This window comes from Mus pahari, chromosome 12 (genome assembly GCF_900095145.1).
Source record: "Mus pahari chromosome 12, PAHARI_EIJ_v1.1, whole genome shotgun sequence".
In the NCBI taxonomy this organism is placed as follows: Eukaryota; Metazoa; Chordata; class Mammalia; order Rodentia; family Muridae; genus Mus; species Mus pahari.
In genome coordinates, this window is record NC_034601.1 from 38,696,106 (window position 1) to 38,716,537 (window position 20,432).

The 20,432-nt window shown below is 40.7% G+C and overlaps 1 protein-coding gene across 1 annotated transcript in view; it reads left to right on the plus strand.

Moving 5' to 3' along the window:
- Ccdc191 (coiled-coil domain containing 191) overlaps positions 1–20,432 on the plus strand; it is a 70,856-nt gene that overhangs the window by 42,553 nt on the left and 7,871 nt on the right. The window contains exons 9-13 of the mRNA XM_029544334.1: positions 3,669–3,918; positions 7,930–8,390; positions 9,090–9,181; positions 11,234–11,316; positions 12,019–12,120. Of these exons, the coding sequence (XP_029400194.1) occupies positions 3,669–3,918; positions 7,930–8,390; positions 9,090–9,181; positions 11,234–11,316; positions 12,019–12,120 (988 nt within the window). The remainder of the gene's footprint in view (positions 1–3,668; positions 3,919–7,929; positions 8,391–9,089; positions 9,182–11,233; positions 11,317–12,018; positions 12,121–20,432) is intronic.

Sequence of the window (20,432 nt, forward strand, 5' to 3'; positions counted from 1 at the left end):
GATATGTATCCCCTCCCACTCCCTTTTGAAAATTCAATACCCAGGACCGACATGGCTGAAGGAAAGAACAGATTCCTGCAAGCTTTCCTCTGACCTCCATATGCCCACTGTGTAAGTCCTACCTAAAACAACAGAAAAATTACAGTATGGTTTAGATATTCAATCATTTTGCCGTAAGATAGCATTATTACTCAATTATGGATTTCCTTCTGTATTTTCAGTTTGTTTTATATAGGTAACAAAAAGAATTTAAAAAATAAACTGTTTGGAGACTAGGCAGTATAGAGTTCTCAACACCGTTTCTAAGGGTGAATCTGAAGCTTAGAGGCAGTCGGCCACCTGCCAACTCTCCCTGGTCTGCTTGGTGCTCTCCTGACTCAGAGGTTCCGATGGCACACTTCTCATCAAAAGCACCATTAGAGGTGTTGATCCTGGGCAGCATGGTTCACACCGGGATTCCTGTTTAAATATTTGTTGTTCTGTGCTCCTAGGTCTGTAGAGACAGCCTTTCTTTGCAGACAGTTATGTAATTATGATGATCAATTTATACGCTCTTGCTAGAAATGTTCTGATTTAGCTCATAAGCATATTGGAACAGGCTGCTATCCATAAGGCACTCTGTCCTTCTGGTTATCTGGGAAGTATGTCCTAAGCCTTTTCTTCAGGTAAACTTACCTAAGCAATTGCATCTCACTAAGGTTTTATGAAATGGAGGCGACTTCACCCCTCTTTCAGAACTAGTTACATTTTTAGTGTGATCTTTTAAAAAGTATAGAAGTTGGTTCATATGGGATGTTGTCACTATGCCAAAATGAGATGCAGAGCAGCAGCCTGGAAACAGCCCATCTCTTGTTTCCTGGTGTCTTGTCTTTGGCCCTTCCACCTTACTGGCAAATACAGAAATCGTGACTGCACTCCAAGACTCATGTGCCCATTGTAGAGTGGGCCCTCAGCACTAGAACAAGCATGCTTTACTTCTCAGCAAACATGCCTTTCTTCTACCCTCTTAGCCTTGATAAAGAAGGTGTTCCCTTTGTCTCTTGTAGTATCTAAAGAATTTTAATGAAGGTCCAAAGCCCAGTGCTGCTTTGGACTGTTCATGCTGTAAAAATTCTGTTAGCATACCAGGAGCCTCTCCCACTCATCCTTGAGAAGACTGATGTAAACTGGATGTCACGTTAATCAGACTCAGCAACATGCATCTTCTATCCTAAAATTTATGAATTTTCCTCACTGGAGAAAACTAGAGACTTTTTGTTTGTCTCCCTACTTTTACAGCTTACTTTTTTCGCCTGCTACTTACTGCCTCTTCTAAAATTGTATCAGACTCAGTCTCGTTAGATACTTAGTTCCATTATAGATGCATGCATATTTATTATCACCCGCAGTGTACTTTTACTATAGAAGCTAGATGCCAGTCACCGAATATTTGTAAACCATCATCAAAGAATTATAAAGATCAATTAAATATAATGATATATGCTGTTGGAAGATGTCCTGGTCGCTTTTTCTGCTGCTGTAGCAGAGTATCATAGGCTGAATAATTTATGTACAATAGAAGTTTATTTGGTTCCTAGTTCTTGGGGCTTAGAAATCCAGATCATAGTTCTGACATGGCAAGGGCAAAGAAGCCCACACTGGACAGATAGGAACTGGGACCTCACTGTTCTCATTGGTAACCCACCTCCAGGATAAGAGCACTGGTCTTCCTGGGGGCTTTCATGACCTCATTAGTTAGTGTATTTATTTTTTTGGTCTGATAGGTAACTCTGAGCCTCAGCCCCCAGCTCCTTAATTACCTTTTCGAGGCCCCAGTTCTTTGTATTGTTACAGTAGGAGTTCAGTCTCCACAGTTTTGGAAGGTGTGTTGAAACCATGGCAGCCGTGTTGCTTGTGTCTCAAGGCTGTATTAGGACAGACATAGCAGTGCATTTCTGATAGCAAGGATAAATACTATCTGGTGAAACTTTGTCTCACTTATATATACTTTTGTTTCATTTGAGATTACACGTAAACTTCTATATTAAGTTATATTGTAACATTTTTCACTGTAGTTAACCAGAAAAGGTCAAAAGCCATGTAAACATTTTTTTAAAAAAACTATAGAAATAGGGCTAGAGAGATGGCTCATCAGTTAAAAGCACTTGATGCTCTTGCACCTCCAGATGTCCCTGAATTCAGTTTGGGGTATGTACAAGTGGGAGTCACAGCCTTTTGTAATTCCAGTTCCAGGGAGATCTGACACCCTCTTCTTTTTAAAAGTCTATAGAAAAATGTTCTCCATACTCACTGACTTAAATGATTATGATTTTCTTGATAGGGCCCTAGAGTGCATATATATAATGTTTAACAGCAAAGGGCTATGAAGAACTTATTATGTTTACAAGCAAAAATCAAGAAGGCAAATAAATGATATTAGATTTTGTCTCCATGTAGATACCCAGTTCCACATAATCAATCAAATAATAATTTCCAGGGTTACAGTAATAGCCATCCCTGCGATAGGAGGTAGATACAAGAAACCTCTAGTCTTGTATTCCGTGTGTGTGTGTGTGTGTGTGTGTGTGTGTGTGTGTGTGTGTGTGTGTACATGTGCGCACATGCACTCGCTTGGTACCTGCATATGTGATGTTCACATGTGTGCAGATAGAAGCCTAAGATTGCTTTCATGTGTCTTAGCTTGCTCTCTATCTTATATATTAAGTCAAGGTCTCTTGCTGAAGCTAGAGCTCTGCTAGTCCGGCTAGCCAGCTTGTTTTAGAGATTCCTCCTTTCCATTTCCTGTGTTTTGAGATTACAGACAGGCTGCCACACCTACCTGGTACTTACATGGGTTCTGGGATCTGAACCACAGACCCTACAGGTATGTGGCAAATGCTTTACCCACTGAGCCTTCTCCTCAGCTCCAAGGTTTCAGTTCTTGACCAGCTTCCACTACGATGTCTCCTGGGGAAGATTCCCATGAGGGTGTACAATGATGTCCACTCCTAACTCCAACCAGCCAGCTTCACCGATGCTTATGAAGCTTCCGGAGCCAAAAGGAGCTCGCTCTTAGGTGATGAATGAGCGCCATCAGAGCTGGACCCTGCCTGTGTCCATCACATGTGTCAAACAAAGTCACTTACTAGGTCAGGGCTTTGGTAAATGAGTTCGCTTCAGTGCTTCTCTCCCTAACCATATCTGTAGCAAGATCATCTTCAGAGGTCCACTTAGTCTTTAGTAAGTCTTAATTATTGGCACTATTTAGTAATGATATGGTTAGGCTATTGAGTTTTCTTTTAACTACCTGCCTTAGATTTCCACCCTTACCTGAATCTCTCTTTCCCTAATGCATTCTTCTTTTCAAAATAGCTATGTGTATACATAATAAAATTGAATATGTTTTATTGGGAAAGTAGAACAGTACAATTGTGTTTTCTTCTTGGAGGTAATGCTTAGTTATTGATGCCTTTGATGAGTGTCTGCTCTGAGGAATGTAGTTATTTCCCTACTGAGACATATATAAATGTGTTATTGTTAATATTTTATTTTGCTTTATCTTATTTAGTTTAATGTACTATGATAAGATGAAGCATTTCAGAAACCTGTTTGACCTTATGTCTCATTTGTATTATCAACTAACACTATCATTGGCTTCTTTGTTTTAATGAAAGTGCATTGTCTCTTAGAAAACAACAGCTGGCTACTGAGTTTAACCGGAAACACGTTCTTCGATACTGCTTTGGTGAATGGCAGCGTTGGCATGGTTCGGAAGTTATCAAGAGGGAGCTGGCTCTCGCGAAGGAGCAAACTAGGAAGAAAATGGATGAGCTGCTGAAGGCAGCCTCCCTCGGCAAGCTCAGTTCTAAGGGGTCAACAGGTATCGGTCTTGTTGCTGAGGCAGCAGCTGTGGTGGACCCACCGGTAGGAAGTGGAGAGGTACACTGTTCCCTTTGTTTGGGTTTCATGTTTACCATGGACTTGCCTCTGAGCTTCACACTTGTATAACGTCTGCAGTCAGAGTCCCTTCTTCAGTTATCCAAGGGTTAGGGCTGCTACAGTGTACAGAGGTTACCACCCACAGTGTGATTATTTTCTTGACCGCATCTCTTTTTTCAGTAGTTATATGTCAGTGTTGGGCTAGCTGGAAGTTAGTAAGGACATGATACAGAAAGGGATGTGTCAGAGCTAAGTGGAAGACCTTTGGATGGAGATGGGTAAAGTGCTGCTGACAACTCTTGAGCCCCAGGTGGCCTTCACTCATGTCCTTTTTGGATAAACTTGTGACACAATGGAGTTTTAAATGTGTTTTTCTAATAAAAAAAAAATTGTCCATACTAATTGTGACAGTTTGGTAGAAGAAAATCACCAAGAATTGTTTTTTGAAGCCAGTGGTGATGATATATACCTGTAATTGCAATTGCCAAGTCAGCCTGGGGTTTTTAATAAGTTCAAGGCCAGTCTGGGCTATGTAATGAGACCGTGTCTCAATAAACAACAAAACCTATATAATTCCATCATCTGGAGTTAACCACTAGTTACATGGAAGTAAAACTATCTATTCTTTTCCCAATTTAGGCATATATAAATTTCTTATTGTTAATAGTTTATTTTGCTTTAAATTCCCCTCAACCAAGTCACTGAAGAAGCTAGCCTGCCATCATCAGGAAAAGGAGGGCTAGGCTTTTGTTTTGTTTTGTTTGTTTGAGACAGGGCCTCATATAGTGCAAGCTGGCCTAAACTACACTCTGTAGCAAAGGCTGGACTTGAACTCCTGATCCTCTTGCCTTACTTCCCACATGTGGTATTATGTAAGGCTGTTCTATTGTGGGTTGTTTGTTTTTTAAAACTATTTTGCTTTTCTATAAATATCTTTTGAATTTTCTAAATAGAACATGGTCATTTTTATGTTATGAAATATACCTTAGCCATAGTTCTTCATTAAAAGTATTTCTCAGACCTGGATCTCCTAATCAGAATTTCTGGGAATGGGACACTAGTAATTTAGTTCTTCAGGTGGATCTGATACCTACTCTGGTTATTATGATCTACAGTTCTCTGCTATCATTTTGTAATGCCTACATGACATGCTATAGTAAACCTAAGCTACAAGTTGTTTAACTTATGGGTAGCTGAAATTTATATTCTCAATTTGCACTATTTCAAACACTGTTTCACCAAACATCCCAATAGTAGCTAAGTCTTTGCATACATACATGATGCTTTACTTTAGGTAACTATTTTAAGACAGAATGTATGTTCTGTTTTTATCTTATAGTTTCTTTATCATTTGCCTTTTTATTGCTAGTGAGGTGAAACATTCTTACATTAGCTATATATACAAATAGATGTGGATATAGAAAGGCGGGCATAGGTCACTTAGCCCTTTATATTTTTAGGACTATTGATGCTTACATTATTATGTGTGCTACAGACTTTTTGTCCACTTGGTCATTTGCCTTCTTGATTTGGTTCTGGAGTTTGGTGCTGTGCCCAGCTGTTCCTTTTTTATGAGGTCACTCCTAATAGTTCTTCTTGCTTGTTGCACTTGTCTTGTTAGAAAGCCTTAGGATAGATCTCTGCCTCCACCCCACTCATAGTGCCATTAAGTACTTAACTCAGACACATAAAATTAAATTGGGCACCTGAGGGTCTCAGCCTTGCTTTATACCCTGATTACTGCAAGCTTTCGTCTAGTGTAGTCTCTCAGCAAAGAAGGATCATAAGAATGCTTATTGGTGCTTATGTAATGTTCCAGGCCCTTCCCAGGCCTTTAATCTACCTTTATATCAGCTAGATAATTTTGTCTCTATTGAGACCCAGAAAAGATTTATAGCTTAAGAAATAGCTGAATGGGACCTCCCCAGCCCCAAGTTCTACTGTTGTTACCTTTAAATGAAAAAAGTCAGCAGAAAATATTTTTCTTGTCCAAAACAAAACATTTACTGTATAATATGCATACATATCTATATATGTTTACATTTCAGAAAAAAAGCCTCTAAGTATCTGAAAAAATAGTTTTATCAAGCAAATAATTTTATGGAAAAAAAACCACCAAGGGACTAAAATAGTCCTTGTAGCTCACAAAATAAACACCATCTTTTCTGGATGTACAGTAAAACATGAATAAATGAAAATACAGAGTCTTTAGTTAGATGCTAAGTAATTATATAGTCATTGGAATTCATGTGCCAAGAATGAACATGTTATACCTTGAAAATTTTTGGAATTATAAGTTACCTAATAGGTGGTTTCTTCTGATTCAGCCAGGCTGTGCTGACCTTTTCCTGTGAGTACAAACTGTACCCGGAAGCTTTGGTTTGACTTTCCTGGTTTTACCTTTAGAAGTTACCATGATCCAAAAGAAACCTTTTTTGCTATACTCAAGGCTTTTACATAGTCTTGCTGGGTTAATAGCTTGTCATTACCACAAGGTTTAAAAGAGTCTAAAACATCTACTCTGCTTGATGCAAAATTACATAAGCAGGTGTTCTCATGAGTCAGTGTCCTCTGACATTTTTAAAATAAAAGGTTATTTTAAAAAGTCTTGAACATGTCAGAGTTCGCATGTATCACATCTCTCCAGCTAGGTCTTGGAGAGCATTTCTATCATCATGAAATATATTTTTGAGTACCTAAGGACAGCTTGCTGTTAGTGCTAAAAGCTCTGATACTGGGTTTTCCCTGCTTATGCTGTTGCACATGGCAGAACTGGTAGCTGATCAGATCTGAGCTCATGACTCAAACATTCTAGAGGAGACATACTAACATGACATGAATTTTGGCCAAAATAATTTTGATGGTTAGGAATGATTTTTTTCCTTCTCATTCAGATACTTTGTCACTAAGTATGAATCCTGTCTATAAATGAAATTTACATCTTTGAAAGTTATTCTGTTGTATGCTAATACAAGCTATTTAATACACTTGTTCTTAGGTAGTACAGATATTTGCCTAGTTCTGGATTTCCAGATAATTTCCCAGAACAGATAGTTGGGGAAGAGCTGGAGACTAGACTCTAAATCAGACTTGGATGCTGAAATAAGCTTACATCTGCACTTCATTTAAGGCTGAATTTAGTAGAGGCAGGACAGACCTTCAAATAACAGAACTATTGCATCTTAAGAAATAGCTGAAAGAAACCTTTTTTTCTTATTAAGTTCTTACTGTTGTTACATTTAAATGAAAAAAAAGTCAGCAAAATAATTTTCCTCTCCAAAACAAAAAATTACTGTACAATATACATACATACATACATAACATACATATTTAGATTTTAAAAGCTTCCAAGTATGTAAAGTGAAGAAGGAAGTTTTCAAACATCTTTGCGGAAAATTTTTCAGATTTCCACAAAATTTAGTCAATTTTTACATTAAAAAAAATTTAGGGGGAAGAGGGAGGGGATAAGGGCTTTTCAGAGGAGAAACCAGGAAAGGGGATAACATTTAAAATGTAAATAAAAAATATATCTAATTTTAAAAATTAGATATTTTAATTTTATCTAATAAAAAAAGAAAAATTATAAAAAATAAAATTGCTTGGTTATAAAATAAACCATAGAAATTCATAAGGAAAGGCCGGGCATGATGGTGCATGCCTGTATAACCCTGGCATGTTGGCAAGGGGAAGCAGGAAGGTCATTAATTCCAGGACAGTCTGAGCTGTATGAAATGCTGTCTCCAAAAACCAAAAGAAGGATGCCTTGGCCCTGACAGCAGCTGTCACAGCTCTGACTACTTTTCCCATTTACTCCTGAAGGTAATCCCAGTTGTGCATTCTGATTGGCTCAGCATGCCAAGACTGATGGTGTCTGAGACACTCAGGCCTGGAGAAGGGCACCTCTAGCTGAGGTGCAGCATAGCTGTTCCCCAGAACAGAACAATACCAGTGAGAGCATGGCAGGATCTCGTCTCATCAGTGGTTGAGTTAGAATATCATCTTTTCCCCTAGGTCACTATCGTGTCCCCTTTGTGGGAAAGGCCACTTGTGGAGAGCAGTGGTTGTACACTCAGCCATTTCCCAGAAAGAACAACCGAGGGTAATTTTCAGGGTCCTCTCCGAGATGTCTCTGGGAGCACACCTGGCACAGAGCAGTGCAAGACTGCAGCAGCTGAGACCTCTGACCAGCCTGGTAGCTGTGAAAGGCCTGGGACCAGGAGCCAGGATGCAGAAGCTGCTTGCGTGGGGCATTTCCACCGTCGCCATGTGTACCAGCAACAGCTGATTGAGAAGCAAAAGAAGAAACTTGAGGAACAGCAGAAAACCATTCAGAAGCTGAAGGAAAACCAGCGGTTGGCTGAGGCCCGGTGGGCAGCTGAGCGAGCCCCAGCAGTCACAGAAGGACAGAACTGCCTTCAATCAAACCCCAGAGGAGCAAAGGACCTGCAGGGCACCTGCCAGAGGCTTCTGAAGTATGTCAGCAGGGTCAGAGCACTGTGTTTGGAGGGTTTTCCTTTAAGCTCAGTAGCTTTGCTTGGCCTCCTGTATGCTCACAAAGCCAGGATCTCATGTATGCTGACATGTCAGGTGTACAGAGATAAAGCCACGGCCGCTAGGCGGGTACCATTATACAGTGAGCCATGGCCGCTAGGCGGGTACCATTATACAGTGAGCCCTGGGTGGTTGTGAGACGAACGCTGGAATTATGTAAGAAAAGAGAAAAATACCTGTTCTAACTAAGCTTTTGAGTTTCTGATTGTTTAATGCTGAGAAACCAGGGCAGACAGCTTGGCCCCCAAGACCAGCCCCAGGGCTGGCTCATTGACTCACTTGAATTTTCAGTTGTTTACAATAAAACTATCCATCTTCAGACTTAGAATGGGAGTCTAAGTCTCTCAAAAGTCCTTAAGATGGTTCCACATGTGCTTGACACATCCCCCGTGCATGCGATGAAAGATTGTTAAGGAGAGAAATTTATGAGGGTGGGGTCGTCCTTATACAGACTTCAGTCTGGGTACAATAACTTGTTAACTGGTAATTACATTGAATTCAGTATAGTGCTTTGAGTTTCTCAGCTATAAAGGCTTTGAAGGAATCTAGTTACTGATCACAATTATCTTTCTTGTCTTTTTCTCCTTATTTTCTTTCACTTCATCTGTTCTATCCCCTAGGTATGAAGATAGTAGAACTGATGGCAGGAAGCCCCTTTCTGCATCCAGAAGGACCCTGAAGCAGCCTACAGCACCCCATCCCTTACTGAAAGGCAAGACTGTCTCAATGGTTTCCATGACAGTTGACTTTCCCACTGGAGTAGTGTGTGTCTGGGCTGGGTGCTCACAGCACTTGACACTTGGTAGAGCCTAGGGAAGATCCAAGATTTATAGCCATGGGAGGAGTGGAGTGTACCAGGGAGCCTCCACTACTCTTTCTCCTTCCCCTTCTACCAACTTTTATGGCCTTCCCATAACTAACATGTACATGAGTATATGCACATGTACATGCAACACACATACACATACACACACACACACTCACACACAGAGAGGTGGTGGGGTGGGAGAGAATTATGAAAGGTCCATCGTTTTTCCTCTAATTTGATATTTGCATTGTGGGGGAGAAGGGAGCATTACACAAATGAAAACCCTGAGTAGCAGCTAAGGCTAAATAAACATTGATAAAGTTCATCTGCCATTATATGTCATCAATGCCAAAATACCGATGAGTTGATAGTAATTCAAGTCCTGTTATTCTGTAACTTTATGACACATTATATTTTAATAGTAACATTTTGGTAATGAGATATATAAACCAGGTAGTTTGTTAGTATTTTAGATGCATATAGAACTCTTTATATTTAAAAACTAATGCTTCAAGACAGAGGCATTCCTCAGGACCCACCTTGTAATTCTGCTAATTGAGTTTATCACATAGCTGCTCGTGTGTGTGTGTGTGTGTGTGTGTGTGTGTGTGTGTGTGTGTGTATACACATGGTGGTGAGTTCTTTGATAATAGATTTCTGTAAATCTGAGGTTTTTAAACTTATCGTAAAATTGCTGCCCTGGCAAGAACTAATGACATCTGAAGGACATTGTGTATCTAGTCAGTTCTGTCAGTGAAGAGATTGACTGGCTATATACCAGCCATCTGGCAGGGCAGCAGCTAATGCTGTCCTTGCCTACCACTAAGGCTGATCAGGAAATGTCCAGTTCATTGTGATAAGTTTTTGAAATTATTGTTTGATCAATGACTTAGCTATTTCAGAATCCCAGTCTATTTCTTAAGTAGACTTTAATGATTCAATCTAGAAGAGATGGGGAGAGCTGTATTCCCAGCCTCTGCTTCTCCGGCTCTTCACTTTAATCTCTAGTCTATTTCTCCTCCTTAAGGACAGTCTCCCTGGCATCTATGCTAGCACCGCTAATCCTCTGAGGCAAAGCAGACAGTTCAGAGCTGTAAGAAATAGCTTGCTGAGGTTTTTGTTTATTAATTCTTAAAACTTGGACTTAACTTCTTTCCTCTGTAACACGACCCAAGGAACTGAAAGTACCAGTGGGCTGGCTGGCTTTGTGAGCAGAACTCGATGCTCCTGAGGCCCGTGCCCCTTCCTGGGCCAGCCCTGCCCGAGTACAGTCATATTATCAGACCATCTTGCACATTTGTTTCTTTTGGATCGATATTTAATAAACTGTCAAGAACAGGAGTCTGACACTCAAAATCATTCTGATGCCAGTTCTCCAAATGCCTGGTTCACTTCCATTCCCGGCCCATCTGGGTGCCTGGGTCTTACACTACACTGAAATATATTCCCCATGACCCTTACAGATGCATGGACAATGACTTCAGAAAAATGAGTAGCCGCACATAAGTGACTTTTAAGGAAATTTAAGGAATTTTTCTACTCTCCAAGTGCTCGTTAGCTGTAGTTACATTTGTGTGTGTGTGTGTGTGTGTGTGTGTGTGTGTGTGTGTGTGTGTGTTCATCAGCAATGTATTAAAATTCTGGCTTCTGGGTTTCATATACTAAAAGTCCACCATCCAGGAACACTGTCCTATTTAATATATAGGACAATGAATATATTTCAATAAAAATATATTCTAAAGAAATATGAACAGAAATGTAATGGGCATATATATTGTTCATCGTTGTTGATGTTAGATCTTTAACTTGTTAAATTAAATAAGTTCCATATGTCAGAAGTTTCAACTTACAAGAAAACCGTAATGGTAACTCTAAATGTGACTATAATATGGAGACATTATTTTACAGAGTGCTTCATAATTTTTTTTATATTGGGACTATGTTACTATTTTTTAGCCATGGAAGAGAGAGCAATTCAACGAGCTGAACGTAGGCAGATCTTGGCAGAAAGGAAGAAAAAACAAGAAGAAGACAAATTGGTAATAAATTCAGAATGCAAACGGAGGCAAGAAAAGCGATTTGTTCAGATTTCAAAACCTGGAACCTTATGTGTCCATGCCTTCTGAGACAGTAGAGTTAGAGCAACTTCAGAACAGCTGTGGCCTACCCCTCTGAATTCAGTTTTAGGAAAATAAGAAATGTTTCACTCTACATCATTAGCAGAGCAGAAAGGAAATGTTACAAAAGTGAATGGCAGCTAGCCGATTGGAAGGTTCCCAGGTAACCAAAATTAGCATTCTGTATGTCGATACATTGTATATTGATTGTATGTTGACCCAATGACTTCCGAAAGGACAGTAGTTCTTATCCCCCAACATTTGACCTAGACTGTCAGAAGGAAATTTTGCATCTATAAGAGAAAAATAACAATTCTGTTTCGGGTCGGCTAACCGGGTTTCCTCACATCAGACTTCCTATTTCACAAGTGAAAGTAAGAACTGAAAATAGTCACTTTATCATGAAAGTAGACTGGCTATATTCATGGGCAGGAGAAGGTCCTTTCAGAGAGACCCCTAAGTTATAGAACATGCTGGTTCAGTCTTTCCTTCCTGTCACAAAATGCATACATAGTCCAGGAGGACAGGCATTTGGTAGATACTTTGCTGCCTCAGGACCAAACACCTACTCATTTCCTACTCAGAGGAAGGAGTCTGAGTTTTATGTCTTCTGATTTCGTTCAGGCTCAGTTAAAGGCCCAAGAGGAAGAACGCCAAAAGAAGGATGCAGAAGAAAAAGAAGCCCAGCTGGAGAGAAAACGAGAGGAAAAGAGGCTGAAGAAGATGGTTAGTAGAGTCTTTGCCAATTGCCCCATTGTTAGTGATCTCTCTCCTCATGAGTGTGTTGGCCATCGTGTACCTAGAGCATAGGATGCTCTCAGCAAAGGTGCTGGATGGGTGGATAGAGCGATGAACAGAAGAAAACACATCTCAGAGATGCCGGGAAAGCAAGTTATTAAATGCTAGTTGAGAAGATAGGACCTTACATTTGGAGAAAATACAGTAGTATTCTTTGTTGGGTGCTACGAAGAACAAAAGGAATCAAGAAGTCATATGAGGCAAGATACACATAGATTTTGGAGACAGTCAAAGCATTTTCATCCTTTGCTAAATCAACATAAGAAATCTCTAAAAGCAGCTGTTTCTTTCCTTAAAAACTGGTGAGAGATTCTAAAACACATTTCCCCAACATGTGTTATATTCCATGTCATCCTAGTAGCTCCTGAAATAGTAAGTTGTTTTGAGAAAGTGTAAATTCGGTAGTCAGATGGTTTTAGAAAATGCTGTTTAAGATAAACAAAGTTCCTTAATTAGTTGACTTCCCAAAACTTTTGACATCTTCCCAGACATTATGAGTCTCCAGAAGAGACCTAACATACCAAATGTGCATATGACTACAAGACCCTTTCATTTATAACACATGGTATAACATATTATGGAACAATTTGAGGTCATATTACTGTAAGGCACCAAAATAATTTTTAAAATATATACTATAAAAAATTTTCTCTCATATCTGTTCACTGTAAAAAATACAAAGAAAAAAGAAAATATCCCCTGAGCGTAACACTAAGAATTAACTGCTCTCCTATAGTAGCATCTTAGTGTCTACTTTGGGCCTTTTTCTCTGTACAATTCTCCCTCTCTATTAATAGATTTATCATTGTCTGCCTGTAGGTATATATAGCTTTAAATGTTTTTTTCTTTTAAGACTCTACCTTGAGTAGAGTATCTTCAGAATTCTTCAGGGCTACCTAAATTTATGAACACAATGATGTTCTTTATAAATCTTTGTTTTGGATTAATACAGATTTACAGAAAATTTGTAAGAATAGTATCATATTGTATATCTTCCTCATTTAATGCTCTCCAATATCATCATGAAGGATCCATTAGAAGTCATCCCTGCAAACGTTGTTTTTCCATAGATATTCAAGACCTACTTTGGAGATGTCACAACCCTGAGGCACCTTCTGGGCTGTGGTAGCTTCTGTCTTTCCCCTTTTGTCATGACTTGTCTGAATATTTCAGAATTGTTCCTCCATTTGTGTTTGGTATTTTTCTGACCATTCCCCTGTGCTAGTGGGATTTTGTGGTGATGCTCGCTCCATCCTAAGCTTATGGCAGCACTGTACCCGAGACCCAGATGAGCATCTCTCCTGATGTGTACTTGGTGACCTAGGCAGAGCTTGATAGGCTTGGTAGTCACTGCAGTTTCCAGTCTTCACTTTTCACACTTTATCCCCTGAAAGGGATTCATTAAGTCCAGTATTCTCTCAAGGCAAGAGGAAGATACAGTTCAGCTCCATGCCCTCTGTGGAGGTATATCTACAATGAATACTAAGAATTCTCTAAATAAAGTTGGTCACTTCCCCCATTTATTCAGCTATTGTTTATAAAACATAGATTCGTGCATATTTATTTTATACTTTGGATGATAAAGTACTGTTGTGACCATTACTGTTTAGATGGTGGTTTTGACCGGCTTCAGAAGACTCTTTGAGACTGGCCCCTGGCTTCCTCGGGTGTGCCCTGTACCTCTCTGCTTTCTGAACACCTTTTTCTTTGTAGGTTTTCATCTCAGAGCTTCACTGCCAAGCAGAAATATAATCAGACATTTTCTCAAGATTCCTCCATTCTACATGGTACCTGGAAAAGAAAGTCTAAGTGCTGAGTACTAAGTTACTACTGGGATATTCTTGATTCTAGAATGTTGGTAGACAGGTAGATGATATACATGTCTTAGGCCATGCATACACATCTGATTATAATCATCCCTTCATACACAATGAAAGTGAACTCATATTGATGTCTCTAGCTTTTTTCTTGGACCAGAGTTTATTTATCATACACATACCATCTTGTTTACTTGGGGATGTTCTGACAATTTGAACTTTAGCTCCATCAATTCAGATGTGTATAACTAGTTAATAATGCGTTCAAGGCTAGTTTGGGCTCTGTCTCAAAGTCTGTTTCAGAAGTGTTAATTCCTCTCTTACCCTATTACACTCTTGCCCCCTTATTCCCAATTCCCTTCCCCCCCCTTTCCACGTGGCCATGGCCAGCCCCAATTTCTCTGCTCTCTCCTTCTCTCTGCCTTTCTCTGCCTCTGCTACCCTCTTAACTCCTCTCCCTATGCCCTGAATAAACTCAATTCAATACTTAAAAAATATATATTAATTCACCTGGGCTCTCTTAGCTGTTGGATGTGATATCCCCGTTGTTCATCCTATGTAGTCATCCTTGAGCAGTCCTTACATACTCAATTCACTGAGAATTTTTATTATGAAAGGATATTGAATTTTATCTAATGTTTTCATCTATTGAGATAATCATAGAATTATTATTATCTTAAAGTGGTATATTACATTTACTGATGTGTATATGGTCCTTACATTCCTGGAATAATTTCACCTGGCTGTGGTATATGATACTTTTAATGTAATCTTGAACTTGTCTTGCTACTGTCTTGTTGAGGATTTAGAAAGTGATATTCCTCAGGAATATCAGCCTATATTTTCTGTTCTTATGTCATCCTTGTTTCGCTTCAGTGTCAGACTAAGGCTGGCCTCACAAAATGAGCTTGAAAGTATTCTTTCCTCCCTAGCTTTCTGGAACAAAGTTGGTCATGGTGTTTACCAGAACAGGAAGCAAACTAGCTGTATCCAATCTGGAGTCTGTCTTTTAGCAAACATTTTCGTTATTTTTGTGCTGCTAACGTTAAAATGGCACTGGCATAATTGGATTAAAGTATGCTGTCTCCTATCAGCTGCCCCTCTCTTCCATGTCTCTCTCTTCCTGTCTCCTCTGATTTTAGTAAGCATCTTATCTCCTCTACTGAGTTATTTGCTTTCCTTTTATTTTTGGTGTTGTCTAGTGCTTAATAATCTCCATCCATCTTCAAATCATAGACCACTCCTTGTTCCCGAGAGCTTCATAGCCTCATATTTCACTTTCTCCTTCTCATTTTCTCTTGTCATATGTGTCCTGTTTTGTTTGTACTGTGCTGTGCACACTAGGCATCCTGCTGAGGTTCCTGCCTTACACAGCTGCTGTAGTAGTAATAGTAGGGCTATTGGATTTTGCCTTCCATTTCTAGTGCACTTTGTACAGATCTAATGTCTTTATCTGTGTCATATGTTATTCTTCCTGAAGAACTTGACCCATTCTGCTCCTGGTAGCAGATTCCCTCATCATATAACCTGCTTCCTTCCTCTCAGACGGCCTCAGTCCCAAGTGTCCTTATAGGACCTCTGTTCTGATTCAGGTCCATTAGGAGGGAGAGAGTAGAGAGCCCTGGAGTATCTTAGGAGGTCACTAATCCTGTCTTCTTACACAGATCCACCTACTGACAGAGTTGGGGTCAGCATGAGGTCTTTACTCTGTAGCAGGTGATGAGTTTCTTCCCTCTCCCATCTTTAAGACTATGTCTCATTTTAACTCTCTAAAATATACAATTTATCTAGATATGGTGGTTTGTTCAGTTATTTGCCTTTCTTAATAGTTTTAAGCTTCTTGGATATACAGCTTTGTGTTTTATCACAAAATTTAAACATATTTTTACCCACCATTCTTCAGCTATTTTAGCTGACTCTTCATTCTCCTTCCCAGTTTCCAGGCACACCAGTGTTAAGTTCCTCGGGTGGGCCAGTTCTTTCCTCTCTTGCTACTTGACAGTTACTATGACTTCAAGTTGCCCGGTTCTTCCTTCAGCTGTTTCCCCTAGTAATAAGTACATTGAAGACACTCTTCATTTCTGCTCGCATGGTTTTAATGTCTAGCACTTTTGTCGTGAACTTTATGGTTTTCGTGTGTTCTGCAGTCACCTGTCTGATACTGAATGCTGTCCATCTTTTCTCCACTTTGTCTTCGGTTCTCTAAAACCCTAATAGCTTCATCTTTGTCATGTCTGTCTTGTTCTGATGATTGTTTTTATCTTTTCAGACCTTACTCTTGTGATAGATCATTCGTATATTATTGTTGAAAGGCAGTCATTTGCTTAGAGCTATAGGAATTTAACCATGTAGGGCTTTAGTGTGAAGATTTGTGTTAATCTGGGCACGGATTAGGCTTTGTTTGATGTTTGTTGTTGCTATGGTTACTACCATTGGCTTTTATTGTTGCTATGAACACTAAAGGCTTCACTTTTTCAGTGCCTTTGGCTTTGGGTCTTCACCTTGTGCTGCTCCCCAGGGGCCTTGTCCTTCCCAGTTCCTCCTGTTTCATTACAGTGTCTGTAAGTAGGTGCTGAGGTGGGTGTGAGGGAAACACTCTCCACACTGATTACATTTAGTCTTGGGAGTGCCCAGCTCTGGCCCTGGAGTTTCTGTTCCTGCTATGCGGAAGTACTGCTGTGCCCCACTTCCCCCTTTCTCTGTGACTGCAAGCCCTTCCCTACAGCAGTTGGTTGGTGGGAAGAGATCCCTCCTGACACAGTGTGGGCCCCCTCTCTTCCCAGGTGTACAAGCAGAGAGCCTTCATTCTCGGGAGGAAGGATGCTCGGGCAGTTTGGGCTGTTGCTCCTCTCCCCTTGACAGCCTATTCAGGAAAGGTCCTCTTCGTCTCCATATCATCTCTGTGAAAACATATTGGGGTTCCTAGAGGAGAAATCTACAGGAGAGTGGGACCACCTTCATGAGCCTTACTTCCTCACATGATGCACTAGCACCCCCTCCTACACGCACACACACCAAGCACTGCACCAACATCTCTACCTTAGCAGTTCAGTATGTGTAGTTTCTACCTTCTCATGTAAGCTAATGCTCCTGCACCCCACTGAGTGCCTGTCTCTCCAGTCTGGGAGATGATTACATGTCTCAGATCAATTCACAAAAAGACATTACTTCTGATCCCTGAACTAACCAAAAAATGATTTAAAAAAAAAAAAAAACTTACTGGCCAGGAGGATGTTTTACCTCACTATACCAATCACCAACCTTCCCTTTTTAAAAATGTCAGCCTATAGCAACAGACAAAAGCCTTCTCACATAGACCAGCGTCCATTCAGACTGTAACCCTCTAACCTTGAGAGCAGTGCATTTGCTGCCAGGCTGCGATCAAGCCTTCTTAAGAGTGATTTCAGCTCTCAATGTACCTGTCAGTTGTCTCCTTTTCCTTCTGTGCAAACATGCTGTGCACAGCAAGCTTGCCCACTCTCCTTGTCACATGGTCTTCATGCTTTTGAGACAGCATATTCTGCACAAGCAGTTCCTGGCTTCCCTGTAGACTTCATATAGCTAACCCAGACACAAACTCCAAGGCCATGGTGATGCTATTCCTATGAACAACAAAAACTCAATGGCACTCCTGAACCAGTGCCTGCGGGGACTTTGTTAGTTGCATGTAGCTGGATGTCTTTGAGGGAAATCTGGCTTAACTTCTAGTTGGCAGGTTTTTGCTCACTGAATTTAACAGCAGACTGTCTAGTAGAGGTACCATATTCTCTAGGTAGATGAATAACCCAACTATTGTGATATCTGATTATCTCAGGGACAACCACATGTATTTATCTGAATACAAAATATAAGCCCAACCATGTGTGTGAAGGACATGTGTCATGGTTTGGTTTTCTATTGCTGCGATAAAAGGTATGACCAAAAGCATTGTGGAGAAGAGTTTATTTGGCTCGTGTGATACAGACCATTATTAGGGAAGCCAAGGCAAGAGCTGAAGCAGAGACAAGGGAGGTCCACCTGCCCTGGGATGACACTGCCCACAGGGAGCTGGGCCCTCCCACATCCAATCAAGACAAGCTCCACTGACTAGCTACAGACAATCTAATAGAGGCCTCTTCACTAACTGTAGCTAGTGTCGAGTTGACAAAGACTGATCAAGACAGCATGTAATATATAGCTTTAGGACAAAGGAAGTCTTCAGGGAAAAGACCATGATAAAGTGGCCCTCCACATTCAGGAGAAAGGGGATGGGGTAAGGGGATGGCAACAGCTTTATGTCCCTAGGACCCTGACAGAAAATCACACCAACTGAGGCAAATAAGAGTGCCATTCACAGGTCTCACATGACCTAAAGATACCTTCTCATAAAGTCCCATTTCTCTCATTGGGTGCTTGTTTTCTACTACTGCTTATCAAGCCATCTAAAGATACTTGGGGAAGAATGGGTTTTTTGATGGCCTGGAGTCCACTTTGGAACCCACTTTGTAGACCAGGCTGGTCTTAAACTCCCAGAGATCCATCTGCCTCTACCTCCCATGTGCTGGGATTTAAGGTGGGCACCACTACACCCAGCTTATAAATATACTTTTAACTAGTAGGAAGTTGAAATCTGTTACTGAAAAGGGTAATTTTATCACAGAAAATGACATTTTCCATGTTTAGTAAACATATTAGCTTGATGTAAAATATCTACTTCTGTGCCAGTCTTTGCTCTGGGTGTTGGAATAGAGCAGTGAAGACAGCATCTCTGTCTTGAGAATACATCTATGTTAGTATGGAAAACGTCAATCAGCACCTAAAGATGTAGACAGGGAGAATACTGTGGGAAGCAAGGTGGGAAAACCTTTCTGAGCACTCGCTTGGTACAAAGGGGGTCCCCACAGGACACATATACATGTCAAAGAGCCTGTCAGACACACAGATGGATAGAGATGGTTGTATATCAAGACTGGAGATCCAAATATGCCTGTGTTTTTGGTGATCTGGGGGTGGGGTCAGACAGAGCTGACGGCAGGGCCGAAGCCTAGGATGTATGAATACTTTTCCAGAGGATGGGGCTCTGGGGGAACCTAAGATTAGAACAGTAAGAGGAGTGTTTGTGTGTGGGGGGGAGCGATGGTGGCCCCAGTGCAATGTGCCTGAGCTCAGTTCTGAAGGAGACAAGTGACCCTTTAATTTGGAAACAGGGGCATCACTCATGAGCTGGACAAGGGTGCTTTCTGTGGCAGCTTGGGAAAGAAGCCACTTTCCAGTGGGCTGAGGCTTGGTGAGGAATAGAGTGGACATGGGGGTCAGGTGGGTCAAGGCTTCGTAAGGAGTAGAGTGGACATGAGGGTCCAGTGGGTCAAAGGGAGTTTTTGTTGGTGGTGGCTTTTGGTTTTGCTTTTTTTAAAACTGGCTTTTATTTGCGTGTTTCTATTTTGACTTCCATGGTTCAGCAGTAACAGAGAAATTAATGTTAAAATACTGTATACTTCCCTTAACATACTTTAAAACCTTAATCTTTCTCTTGGCTGATATAGATGTTGGTTTTATACATCATTTGTAATTATGCAAAATATAATTTAAATCAGAAGAGAAACCCATATTTAATACCACTTTTAACCTGAGAGAACTACGTGCTCTTTGAAACCTCACTGTGTAAATCCCCAATATAAATGCTTTTCGAAGCAGACGCATACTATGTCAACATGTCAGCTGAGTAGATACAGCTGCCATTCACTTCTTGTACAAGGAAGTGGAAAATAAGTCAGCTGCGAGTGTGTGCAGGCGGGTCCTTTAGACTGAGCCCAGGGCTTCTCTAAAGGGTGGAATCAGGCTCGCAGGCTGCTGCCGAGCAAGGGGCGGTGCACTGCACATGGAAAGAACCACATTCTGTCTCCTCATTCATTCTTCACCCTCCTCCTCCTCAGGAAGAAATGCTTATCTTTAGTTTTCATGTCTGCCATCCCATTCAAGAAGCTTCTCAAGGGTCTGAAATAAAGATTATAAAGGTTATTTTGATGTAATTCCCTGAAGAATGTAGACATTTCATTTTCAGGAACTTGTACAAAGATAGGCAATTGAATTGGAAGATGAGAACACTCTCCTGTTAGAAATTCTCTCTCTCTCTCTCTCTCTCTCTCTCTCTCTCTCTCTCTCTCTCTCTNTGTGTGTGTGTGTGTGTGTGTGTGTGTGTGTGTGTGTCTTTCTCAGAAGGCGNGCGCGCGNGCACACACACACACACACACACACACACACACACACAGTAGCTTGCAGCATCAACCATTTCACCACTGCGCTTTTCATGACATGAAATTAGAGAAGGAAAAAGGAACTTGAATATTGCTATATTTCTGCCCCACGGGTGACCGCTGCTGTGAGAGCAGTGTGCAGTCTGCTTTAAAGCTGTCTTGCTGCACTCACTACATCTCAGTGGACTCT